The sequence below is a fragment of the Carcharhinus amblyrhynchos genome, chromosome 3 (assembly GCF_965287045.1).
Source record: "Carcharhinus amblyrhynchos chromosome 3, sCarAmb.v2.hapA, whole genome shotgun sequence".
Taxonomy (NCBI): domain Eukaryota; kingdom Metazoa; phylum Chordata; class Chondrichthyes; order Carcharhiniformes; family Carcharhinidae; genus Carcharhinus; species Carcharhinus amblyrhynchos.
In genome coordinates, this window is record NC_137326.1 from 129,574,107 (window position 1) to 129,587,070 (window position 12,964).

The 12,964-nt window shown below is 47.7% G+C and overlaps 1 protein-coding gene across 1 annotated transcript in view; it reads right to left on the reverse strand.

The window, feature by feature from the left end:
• Nucleotides 1–1,595: 1,595 nt before the first annotated feature.
• The window catches only part of clrn1 (clarin 1), a 28,048-nt gene continuing 16,679 nt past the window's right edge, over nt 1,596–12,964 (reverse strand). Inside the window, exons 2-3 of the mRNA XM_080186520.1 lie at nt 3,651–3,830; nt 1,596–3,042 (exon numbers count right to left, since the gene is read on the reverse strand). Of these exons, the coding sequence (XP_080042646.1) occupies nt 2,777–3,042; nt 3,651–3,830 (446 nt within the window). The 3' untranslated portion in view covers nt 1,596–2,776. The remainder of the gene's footprint in view (nt 3,043–3,650; nt 3,831–12,964) is intronic.

Here is a 12,964-nt window from a genome sequence, read left to right on the forward strand (position 1 = left end):
CTGCTGTGAACTGGAGAAGAATGTTCTTTCATTTTTGGGCTCATGTAGTTGCAATAAGGTTTTGCTAGAATAGATCGTTATGAATGTTTGGCTGAGTTCCAAAAACCAATGGTGTCATCAACTCTGTTGACACAGCTATTCAGAGGAAAGTTTTGCAAGCTTGTAACATCATCCTTTCAGAATACATGGTTGGTTGTCTACACAACTGAATGGCCACTTAAAGGAATTTCACTTTCAAAGGAGAACACATTTTTTGTGACATCAATGAATGTGACTTTTATTACATTGCCACTGGATTATATTTCTACACTGGCATTTAAAATGATTCCCATTGCTTTGGATGGCTCCTCAGCACTGTACATAGTGGATATAAGGTGAGTAACTATGGAGGATGCACTGTGGGGAAAACTTTATTTCTGTTTAGAAGGGATTTGTGCATTTAAATCACTTCAGATTATTACACTAGACATCCCAATCATTGCAGTAAAAATGTATTCGACTTCCAACACAGCGCCAGGTCACTGAAATTGAGAGGACAACGTTTTTTGCATTCCATAACCTGTCAATGGAAGAAGTCCAAGAACGGTGATGTTTCTTTATTTCATCAATTGAGACTTGGGGTTCCTGCCTGATTCATATCTCCCTTAGGAGGCCCTGGAGCATAGGCAGGATTTTCCAGTCACGCCCATCCCGAGAAATTCATACCTGAGACCGACAGACCTTTAAATGGTTCATCAAACTTTCCGTCCTGCCATGGGCGGGACTGGAAAACTTACCCCCATACATTGTCACTAAAGGGGCCGGGCCTCATTAATATTAAACTGTCTGTTCTCGCAATTGAGCCAACAAAGTCATGGGATGGGATTTTCAGGCCACACTTGCCCCCAAAGCTGGAAAATCCCACCTGAGGTCAATGGATCTTTACATGGTCCGTGTCCCGCCTGCTATGATTCCTGTGGCAGGTGGGATGGGAAAATTCCACCCATGAATGCTGCGTTTACCCACGACCTTATCCTGTGGTGACAGAAATTTCTGGACATGGGACTGGGGGCACAAATCCCGAATCCCACCCATCATTTTTGAAGGGCTTCTAAGTTGCCCCTACTCAGCAAAATTCCAGGCCAATGTCCCTAAGCATTACAAGTGACTCCATTACCCCCCCTCCCGCCCAATTAGTTGCCGACTTACCAATAGATATATAACAATTATTACGACAACACATCAGAAACAAATTAAATTGTTAATTGTGTTGAATAAGGGCAGGAGGCTACAGAATTAAACACCGGCAGTCTCAGCACTGTGTGAAATTTACTTGAGCAATTAATTCTTAACTGAAAACGCAACAGAATAGCTAATGCATCTCTTTTAATGCTGACGTCTTCAAAGTGAACTGCTAAAAGTAAACTAGTAAGAAGTCTCACAACACCAGGTTAAAGTCCAACAGGTTTATTTGGAATCACGAGCTTTCAGAGCGCTGCTCCTTCCTCAGGTGAGTGGAGGTGAAGGAGCAGTGCTCCGAAAGCTCGTGATTCCAAATAAACCGGTTAGACTTTAACCCCCTAGTGTTGTGAGACTTCTTACTGTGCCTACCCCAGTCCACAGCATCTCCACATCAAAAGTAAACTATTACAATGTCTCAGGAAAAATTAATTCCTTGAGATTGTCTTGTATGATATTAATACTGACTGAAGAATGTGTGGACTTGTTCTTAATGTTAGATCTGGGCCATTTAGGATCAAATTCAAAAGTGTACTTTTCCATACAAAGAGTAGCAGAAATCCAGAATTCTCGGCCCCAAAAGGGTGTGGATGAATTAGTTGCAGCCATCAAGACTGAGATGATAGTTTTTCTTTTAGGAAGGACATCAAATTAACATTTGATCATGATCTAATTGAATGGTAGAACTAGTCATAGGGTCTGAATGGTCTACTCCTGTTCCTACAGGATTTTCCATTCACCGCCCCCGTGGCAAGTTTTCATTTGGTTGAGGCGGCGAGCCATTGGCCAGTGATGTGGAAGTCAATGGTCATTTGCTCCGGTGGGGAAACTACCATTGCTGGTGGGAGGGAGCCTCGATTTCAGCAAGACTGGAAGATCCCACCGGAGGGAAGGGACGGAAGACCCCCTCCCCCCATAGGTGTTCATTCACATGAAATTACTCTGATTGATCAAAGAAGATAAACCACTGAATATAAATGTGGTACTGCATTCCTTAAACTGAGGGACAGAGGCTTTTCATGCAAGAATGTCAACAAGTTTCTTGCAATTATTGCACCATAATAATGTAAAGGCAGTCATCATCATGGAGTCATTATAGCCCTGAAGCAGGCCATTCGCCCCATTGCATCCATGCTAGCTTTCTGTGAAAAGAATCCAGTCGGTCCCATTCTCCTGCCCAATCCCTGTAGTCCAGCAAATTTATTTCCATCAAGTATCCAACCAACTTCCTTTTGAAATTACTCTTTGCTTCCAGTGTTCAACATATGGTCATCCCTCCAGTTGCATACTCTGTTGTCTTGTCTACTTGGTGCTGTTTCCACAATCTTCAATGATCCAATAATAATGCCGTATATTCGATTTCAGCCTCCTAGCCTGTGTTAACTACTTGAACCCTTTATTGTCCAGGTGAGCACAACATAGGTATCACTTAGACAACGCACTGTTAAGGCTTCAGAATACTTGAAGTTTGTGTATTAGGAACTGCCCCAATACAATTTTAAAGGAATGTTAGCCACCAGTTCCTTTACAGGTTCTGGGTATGTCAATATTAACACGTTTAGTACATAAGGTCAACTCCCCCGTTGCCCGAATCTGTGTTTTTTGATTTGGAGAAAGGGAATTGGATTCCAGCTAATCTAATGAGCAGTATGTTGATACAATGCAGCATTGTGCAAACAAAGAGGAGCCAGAAGGAATATCCAAAAATTTCAGTGTGTGTCTTGAAGACAAAGTTTGCCTCTTTGTAGTTTGCAATTTTCTCAGACAGATGGTGAATTTTCACTTCTGAAGTAAACAGTATCATCGCCATAAAACCACAGGAACCTATTGTGGAAGAAATGAAATGGGATCTTGTCAGGAGAATATTTGAAAGGGCAAAATAATTCTGTTTACAATGAGACAGTGATTACATATCAACAGTACTTCATTAGCTGTGACATGTTTTGGGACATTCTTTCCTTCTTTGGACATCCTTGCTCTCCCTCAATCTCTCTCTCTTCTCCTCCTTCCTACTCTCCCTCTTTCCCTCCCTCCTTCCTTCCTTTCTCTTATTTCTTTTTTCTCTCGCATTTTTCTTTCTTTCCATCTTTTTTGTTTTCTCACATTTCTTCTTTCTTTCTCGCGCTCTCTTTCTCTATGTACTTTTTCATACCGTCTGGTTTTTGAAAAGACTGTCCACAGATGTAAACCATGTATCAGAATTCTCCACTTTTTTCAAATGAAAGTTAATATTTTCCTCTTGTTTACTTGCAGTCTTGTAGCAAGACATATTTTTCAGGATTTTGATTTTTACGATTAGTTTCAATCTAAATGGAACCAAGCCAAGTAATCAAGACTCTCTCAAGTCCACCTGCCCCCCCAACCCCCTTCCACCAGCCTAACTTTGGGGTCAACAAAAAGGGCAACTGCTTACAAATCCTGAGGGTACTTACAGGCGATGGTATTCCAAAGGTACAGGCCATTAGGACCATGGAGGGTTTCGTATGGTCGTCCAAAGGCATTGAACATGAAGAATCCAGCTGCGACCAGACCAAACACAATTACTGCTGCAGAAAATAATATCACGCTGACGTGAAGACTTGCCGGTATCGCGTCCAAGAGAGTTGGAAAAACTAAAAAAGAAATAGCAATTATTACCAGATGGTTGCCCTGGGCTGCTGCGTTCTGATTTTGTTAGGGCATTAGGGCATTACAGTGTTATTCTTTCATTTCCCCAATTTCAGCTTCTGCTGGCCTGGATGAGTGCGACTCCAGCAACACTCAAGAAGCTCAACACCATCCTGGACAAAGCAGCCAGTCTGATCAGTGCTCCATCCAACACCTTAAGTGTTAATTCCTTCACAGGTGCGCAGTGGCAGCAGAGTGTACCATCTCCAAGATGCTCTTCAGCAACTTGCCAAGGATCCTTCAAAGGCCAAACCTGCAGCCTCTGCCACCTAGAAGGACAAGGGCAACAGACACATGGGAATGCTACCAACTTCAACTTCCCTTCCAAGAAACACAAACCATATCGACTTGGAACATTATCGCCATTCCTTTCCCTGTCACTGGGTCTAGATCCTACAGCTTCCTCCCTGACAGCTCTATGGATGTACCTGCAGCGATTCAAAATGGTGGCTCACCACCACCTTCTCCAGAGTAATCAATGGTGGGAGACAATTGCTGACTCTGTCATTAATGTCCACGTTCCGTGATTTTTTTTAAAAACTGCCCTTCTGCACCTGAAGGATAGAGTCACTCATCCACTGGCTCTGGAGAAACCTGCTCCTCAGAGCGGCTCAATGTGGGAACAGCAGAACCTGAGTGTGAACACCAAATTGCAAGCCTACCATGCCTGCATTCCCAGCGTCCTCCTCTCCAGTTGTGAGATCTGGACAACATACACTAGGCAGTAGAAAAGGCAGAACAGGTTCCACCTGGGGGAGATGGCCTGGTGGTATTATTGCTGCACTATTAATCCAGAAACTCAGCTAATGTTTTGGGGACCCGGTTTCGAATCCCACCGTGGCGGTAGGTGGAATTCGAATTCAATAAAAAATATTTGGAGTTAAGAATCTACTGATTACCATGAAAACATTGTTGATTGTCGAAAAAGCACATCTGATTCACTAATGCCCTTTAGGGAAGGAAATCTGCCGTCCTTACCTGGTCTGGCCTACATGTGACTCCAGAGCCACAGCAAAGTGGTTGACTCTCAACTGTCCTCGGGTAACCAGGAATGGGCAATAAATGCTGGCCAGCCAGCAACACCCATGTCACAAGAACAAATGAAAAAAACTGTCTTTGACATGTCCCCAGCATCTTTCAGGACAAGGTCACTAACTGAGAGGAGGCGATACGTGCTAATTCCACCAGCAATGCTCCGATGACCCAGATACACCCATCAGAATCTTGATGGCAATATACTCAAAGGCCTTCAGTATGCTGGACTGGGTTATGCTCTGTAAGTGAGATATGAAGAATATATTGATACCGACAACTCGGAGGCTGTGCCTCTGTCGGCTGTTAAGTTTGGAGGTACATTGGAAGAGGTCCTGCAGAAATGGAAAGCTCGGTTGTGTGAGAAGGGGATCCAGGGGAAACAGAGGCCAGTGAATCACACACCTTCTCTGTCCACTGTCTCTCTCTGCAGCAAAAAGCAGCAGAGACTGCCATGTCAGAGTGAGGTTCCTGAGCCACACCGGGCAATGTTTAACAGAGAGATGACCACCATGGCACAAACCATTCATCTTGCATGACAGATAACTGTCAGGATGGAGCACTGCTTGGTCATTGCTGAAGCAGCTTATTGAGAATGAGAGGTATGTTAGTGGGTTGGCTGAATCCATGGACCAGAATCTGAAAGTGAACATTGGAAAAGAAGTCGCAATTGTTAAGAGGCGGTTGTCCTGGCCTGAGGTTTTCGTAGAAATCATAGAATCCTACAGTGCAACAGAGGCCATTCGGCCCATTGAGTCTGCACCGACAATAACCCCATCCAGGCCCTTTCCCCATAACCCCACATATTTACCCTGCAAATCCGTCTAACCTACACACACCAAGGGGCAATTTAGCATGGCCAATCCATGTAACCCACACATCTTTGGACTGTGGGGGGAAGCCGGAGCACCCAGGGGAAACCCATGCAGACACAGGTAGAAAGTGCAAACTCCACACAGACAGTGACCCAAGCCAGGAATCGAACCTGGGTCCCTGGTGCTGTGAGGCAGCAGTGTTAACTACTGTACCACCATGCTGCCCCAGTTCAATGCCACCCTAGAAAGTTCAATGACATGACAACTGCTCTGGCACCCCAATGCGTGCCAATAATGAAATGCAAACATCTACTCAACCATGACAGCCCAGTCTAAATCTGTCCACACTCAAACCCCATGCACAAGGAAGGTAACTGTCTCTTTGGGAGATAGTATAAAACAAATAATAGAAATTGGCGACTGGTTTTACATCTCTCTCCACTTCTGCTTCCACTGTCATCAAGGGGAATTAAAATGGGCCAGTCCCCAATTTGCACCTACAAGCAAGGAGCCCTTTGATGGCAATCAGGTGTGGACATTGTGAGATTTTCTCTCACTGCTCTTTCGTGTCCTACTAACAAAGACAACTGTGAAAGAAATCAGCTGGGACTCCGAAAGTCCGAAAGACTCTGAAAGGTGTGTTGGTTAGATGCATTGGCCATGCAAAATTATCTCTCAGTGTACCCGAACAGGCGCCAGAGTGTGGCAACTAGAGGATTTTCATTGCAGTGTTAATGTAAGTCTGACATTAATAAATAAACTCAAAACCTAAACTCAACACTATGAAGGAATCAAATTTGGGATCCTCCTAGTCTGAACAGTTTGATTCCACAAGGAACTGCACCTTAACCAACCAACTCATTGAGGAACGTGTTTTTTTGTCTATACAACATTGAGCAAAATCTTACACAACAAAACCAGGTGGGTTTGGGTTGGGGAGGGATGGTGGGGGGGGAATGATTTTAAAAATCTCAAACCCAATCCAATTTACATTAAACAGTGGTACAGTGGTTAGTATCGCTGCCTCACAGTGCCAGGGATCTGGGTTCGATTCCCGGCTTGGGTCACTGTCTGTGCAGAGTTTACACATTCTCCCTGTGTCTGTGTGGGTTTCCTCCGGGTGCTCCAGTTTCCTCCCACAGTCCAAAGATGTGGGGGTTAGGGTGATTGGCCGTGCTGAATTACCCCTGAGTGTCAGGGAGATTGGCAGGGTAAATACGTGAGGTTTTGGGGGATAGGGCTTGGGTGGGATTCTTGTGGGTGCAGACTCGAGGGGTTGAATGGCCTCCTTCTGCACTGTAGGGATTCTATGATTCTAAACCCATTCACCCTCAGTTTTAATGGAGGCAGGACAGAAGAGTGGAGGAACCCTCAACTAGAGATCATTCAAGACAGAACTAGCTTAGAAACCTGCTTCCAGTAACCATCGGGAGGAAGTTCTGGCTCCCACTGAGACCTCGGCGCAGTGATTAATGATAGCTGTGAGCACTGGCAGACTACAGGACTAATAATCCAGAACACCAATAAGCACATGGAGATGGGGAAGGGGAACCGGAAAGGCAGCTGGATATCGGGAAAGGAAGTAATGAACAAATTATAATCGTAGAGTGCCATGGCTCAATCTGTAGGAGGGACTATAGCTACATGACACAAAGCATCTCCAACTGGACACTTCTCTCAAAAGATTAATATCAAGCATTTAACCCCAACACATTTGAATTCTTGTACGTTGAAAGAAGTGAAGGAATAAACAAGTACCGCTTGGAAATGCTTTCGACATGTCAGACACTAGCTGCTTGCTCTGTCACTGAAATGTTATATTAAGATTATTACTGCTCCATAGGTTGTCAGGAGCTGGTGGGCTATTAGCAATGCTAGACAGATGAAGCAATTTGCTTTCATTTGCAGCTGTAGCTTCGCAGCTCACAGTTTGTTAGCTGCACCACCGGGGCAGCGTTGCACATTTCGCTTCCGCAGAGCATCTGTCAGACAGAATCAGGTTTCTGCGTGGCCACCAAAAACGTGACCCGCATAGTACAGAACGAATAAACCGTACTCTCAGTTGGACTGCACAGCACTGGCTTTGTTTATGTGACCTTGTTTCCCAAATGTCTTTGAGAGAGGCCTGTGACTCAGCATTTACACATTACCCACCTTCCCAACTCTAATACACCCACCCCAACCCCAGCCAGCGCCCACTCTCCCCACCCAACCCCGGTTCACCCAGCCAGCACCCACTGTCCCCCCTGATTCACCCAGCCAGCACCCACTGTCCCCCCCCCGGTTCACCCAGCCAGCACCCACTGTCCCCCCCCGATTCACCCAGCCAGCACCCACTGTCCCCCCGATTCACCCAGCCAGCACCCACTGTCCCCCCGATTCACCCAGCCAGCACCCACTGTCCCCCCCCGATTCACCCAGCCAGCACCCACTGTCCCCCCCCCGATTCACCCAGCCAGCACCCACTGTCCCCCCCCCGATTCACCCAGCCAGCATACACTGTCCCCCGATTCACCCAGCCAGCACCCACTGTCCCCCCCCCGATTCACCCAGCCAGCACCCACTGTCCCCCCGATTCACCCAGCCAGCACCCACTGTCCCCCCGATTCACCCAGCCAGCACCCACTGTCCCCCCCCCGATTCACCCAGCCAGCACCCACTGTCCCCCCCCGATTCACCCAGCCAGCACCCACTGTCCCCCCGATTCACCCAGCCAGCACCCACTGTCCCCCCTGATTCACCCAGCCAGCACCCACTGTCCCCCCGATTCACCCAGCCAGCACCCACTGTCCCCCCTGATTCACCCAGCCAGCACCCACTGTCCCCCCGATTCACCCAGCCAGCACCCACTGTCCCCCCTGATTCACCCAGCCAGCACCCACTGTCCCCCCCCCGATTCACCCAGCCAGCACCCACTGTCCCCCCCGATTCACCCAGCCAGCACCCACTGTCCCCCCCCCGATTCACCCAGCCAGCGCCCACTGTCCCCCCCCCGATTCACCCAGCCAGCGCCCACTGTCCCCCTGATTCACCCAGCCAGCACCCACTGTCCCCCCCCCGATTCACCCAGCCAGCACCCACTGTCCCCCCCCGATTCACCCAGCCTGCACCCATTTCCCCCCACACAACCCCGATTCACCCAGCCAGCACCCACTGTCCCCCCCCGATTCACCCAGCCAGCACCCACTGTCCCCCCCACCGATTCACCCAGCCAGCACCCACTGTCCCCCCGATTCACCCAGCCAGCACCCACTGTCCCCCCCGATTCACCCAGCCAGCACCCACTGTCCCCCCCCTCCGATTCACCCAGCCAGCACCCACTGTCCCCCCCCCCGATTCACCCAGCCAGCACCCACTGTCCCCCCTGATTCACCCAGCCAGCACCCACTGTCCCCCCCCAATTCACCTAGCCAGCACCCACTCCCCCCACCCAACCCCGATTCACCCAGCCAGCCCCCGCTCCCCCCACCCAACCCCGATGCACCCTCACAGCACCTACTGCCCTCATCCAACCCTGATTCACACTACTAGCAACCATGCCCCCCCCACCCTACCCCGATTCACCCTGCCAGCCGCCATTCCCCTTCCTAACCCCGAATCACCCTCCCAGTACCCGCTCCCTCCACCCAACCCTGATTCACCCTCCCAGCCCTCACTTCCCCACCCAACCCTGATTCACCCTCCCAGCCCTCACTTCCCCACCCAACCCTGATTCACCCTGCGAGCCCTCACTCCTCCCACCCAATCCCCATTCACCCTCCCAGCACCCACTCCCTCCACCCGACCCCAACTAAACACTCCCAACTCCCACTCCTCCCACCCAACCCCGATTAAACCCTCCAAACACTGATTAAACCCCCCCAGCTTCGATTCCCTCCTCCTAATGTTGATTAAACCTTCCCAACGTTGATTCACCCCCTCCCAAGTTCTATTCTTCTTCCAAACTCCCATTCCCCCTCCCAACTCCCATTTCCTTTCCCAACTCCCATCCTCTCCCAATTCCTATTCCCCCTCCAACTCCCATTCCCAACTTGTAGTTCCCCTAGCCACTCCCATTTCCTTTCCCAACTCCCACCCTCTCCCAATTCCCATTCCCCCTCCCAACTCCCATTTCCTTTCCCAACTCCCACCCTCTCCCAATTCCTATTCCCCCACCAACTCCCATTCCCAACTTGTAGTTCCCCTAGCCACTCCCATTTCCTCTCCCAACTCCCACCCTCTCCCAATTCCCATTCCCCCTCCCAACTCCCATTTCCTTTCCCAACTCCCACCCTCTCCCAATTCCTATTCCCCCTCCCAACTCCCATTCCCAACTCGTATTCACCCTGCCAACTCCCAATCCCCCCACCAACTCCCATTCCTCTCCCATTTCCCATGCCCTTCCCCAACTCTGAATCCTCCTCCCAAATCCAATTGTTGGCCTGTGCTAAGCTTGTTCCTCCCTGCCACTGAAAGAACAATGTGTGGGAAACACCGGCTAGGGGAGATCTTCGTCAGTGTGTTTCTAGCATCAGTCATCTGACAAATAGCCCCTGGGATACATTTTCCAGATTATGAAGGCGGGGGGGACTTTCCAAGGTTGACTAAAGCAAATTTCTCAACAGTGTAAGAGGTCCTTAAAACCACAGAGTACAAATTAGAAATTGGGAACACATAAGCAAAATGTTGCTGATGCTGGAAATCTGAAATAAACATGGAAGCGGGTGGAAAGACTCGGCAGGTAAGGTGAGTGTTCCTGAGTATTTTCTGTTAGAACTCAGGAACTTTGAAGCTGGGTCAAAGGGTAAGACCTGAGGAATAAATGATAAAGTTTGGCCAATAGGGTAGATGAGATAAACAGGAGGCAATTAGATATGTTTCTCAAGGCATATGATGAGAGGCTAAACAGATTGAGTAAGGATGTATCAAGAAAGGACTGGCTTGATATGCTGAACTCTCTGCTCTCACTATTCAAAATAATTCTATCTAAGTTGCTACTGATTTCCTGCTGATGATCACTTGAACATTCATAAAATATTGCCTAAAAGAATTCACTGCGCTACGTTTAACACACGTCTGTTCCAATGTGATAGCTGGTTTCAAATTATTTTATTGCTGTCTTCCCATTTGGTTTCCTTTGTGGCAATTTACTAAACACTGATGCCTTGGAATTGGCTGCTGGGTATCGCGAGGAGTTGCTCAGAATTATTCACACTCTCATCTTCCTCTTCCAAGTAGCGCAAACAAAACCCTCCACTCAGTGCCGCCACTGTGCCATCCTGGTCATAAAATCACCAGCGTCATACAGCGCAGAAGGAAGTCATTCAGTCTACTGTGTCTGTGCTGGTTTTTTGAAAGAGGTATCTAATTAGATCAACTCCCTGGCTCTTTTCCAATAGCCTTGCATGAGTTCTTCCTCTTTAAGTAGGGGTGAGGTTCTCTGGCTTCCCAGCCACGTGTATCCCGCCAGTGGGAGGTGATGCGTTTCTTGCTAGTGATGGGATTCTCCAGTCCCGACGGTGACATCATCCCACACCAGCAGAGAAACCCGTGGAGCTCTCTTCCTCAAAAGGTGGTGGAAGCAGAGTGTATGAATATTTCTAAGACGGAGGTGGATAGATTCTTGATAAGCAAAGTGCGGTGAAAGGTTATCAGAGGTAGACTGGAACGGGGGGTTTGAGGTTAAAATCAGATCGCCCAGGCCTGATGGGCTGAGTGGCCTACTCCTGTTCCTAATTCACATGTAACTCCAAGGAAATTTTTGCTTCAGCCACAAGCTCTGGTTGCGCACTCTGCTGCCTTGTATTCCTGTGTAAAAAGATATCTCCTTGCTTTATGTAGTAAATCTCCTGCATTTAACTTTATATTTATTTCCCTTTGCTTTAGACGACTCAAATCACTGGAAACAATCTGGATCTATCGGCTCTGTCCCATCTCTTTATGCGTTTAAACAACTCTATCAAGTTTATCACTGTCCTAGTAAAACTAGTCCTATTTCTTCCATTCTGTCAGTTTATGACTTTGTTGTGTGAAATGATTCACCGCTAATCACTTCCAGAAATCTCTTATCGTTCGTTCACTGGAATATATAGTCTTGGAATTTCTCATCTTGCTGCCTCCTTCATTTCCCTCATCCATGCGTGAGGCTGGTTTGCAGTCCTATTGAAGATAAATCGGCACACTTTGTCTGTGAACCTCGAGCAAAGTTGCTCACAAACTTCTTGAGAGAACTAAATCTCTGGCCTGGCATTTCTGTTCAGTGGCATTTATTTGTCATAAAAGGGTGACACATTGGCACAATGGTTAGCACTGCTGCCTCACAGGGCCAGGGACCCGGGTTCAATTCCCAGCTTGGGTCACTGTCCTTGTGGAGTTTGCATATTCTACCCATGTCTATGTGGGTTTCCTCCATGTACTCTGGTTTCCTCCCAAAGAAGTCTGAAAGATGTGCTGGTTAGATGCATTGGCCATGCTAAATTCTCCTTCAGATGCCGGAGTGTGGCGACAAGGGGATTTTCATTGTAACTTCACTGCAGTGTTAATGTATGCTCTGCTTGTGACTAATAAACTTTACTTTAACTTTTCAGTGATTCACCTATTTAGTTTACATTAGAGCAAAGCTGGAATATTGTAATGTAAGATTATATGAAGTATCTGAAACCAAAATTGACTGAAATCTAAAATGCAATCAGCCCCAAGGATTTCAGATAAAAGATACAGTAGCATAGTGGTTAGCACTGCTGTCTCACAGCTCCAGGGACCTGGGTTCAATTTGCGGCTTGGGTCACTGTCTGTGTGGAGTCTGCATGATTTCCCCTGTCTGAGTGGGTTTCCTCCGGGTGCTCCGGTTTCCTCCCACAGTCCAACTATATGCAGGTTAAGTGGATTGGCCATGCTAAGTTGCTCCTTAATGTCCCAAGATGTGTAGATTAGATGGTTATTAGCCATGGGAAATGTTTGGGTTTACAAGGAAGTTTATGTTTTTTTTAAGTTTATTTATTCATGAGACAAGTGGGCTAACATTAACACTGCAATGAAGTTACTGTGAAAATCCCCTAGTCGCCATACTCCAGCGCCTGTTCAGGTACACTGAGGGAGAATTCAGCATGGCCCATGCACTTAACCAGCCATCTTTCGGACTGTAGGAGGAAACCCACACAGACGGGGAGAACGTGCAAACTCCACACAGGCAGTGACCCAAGCCGGGAATCGAACCCGGGTCCCTGGTGCTGTGAGGCAGCAGTGCTAACCAC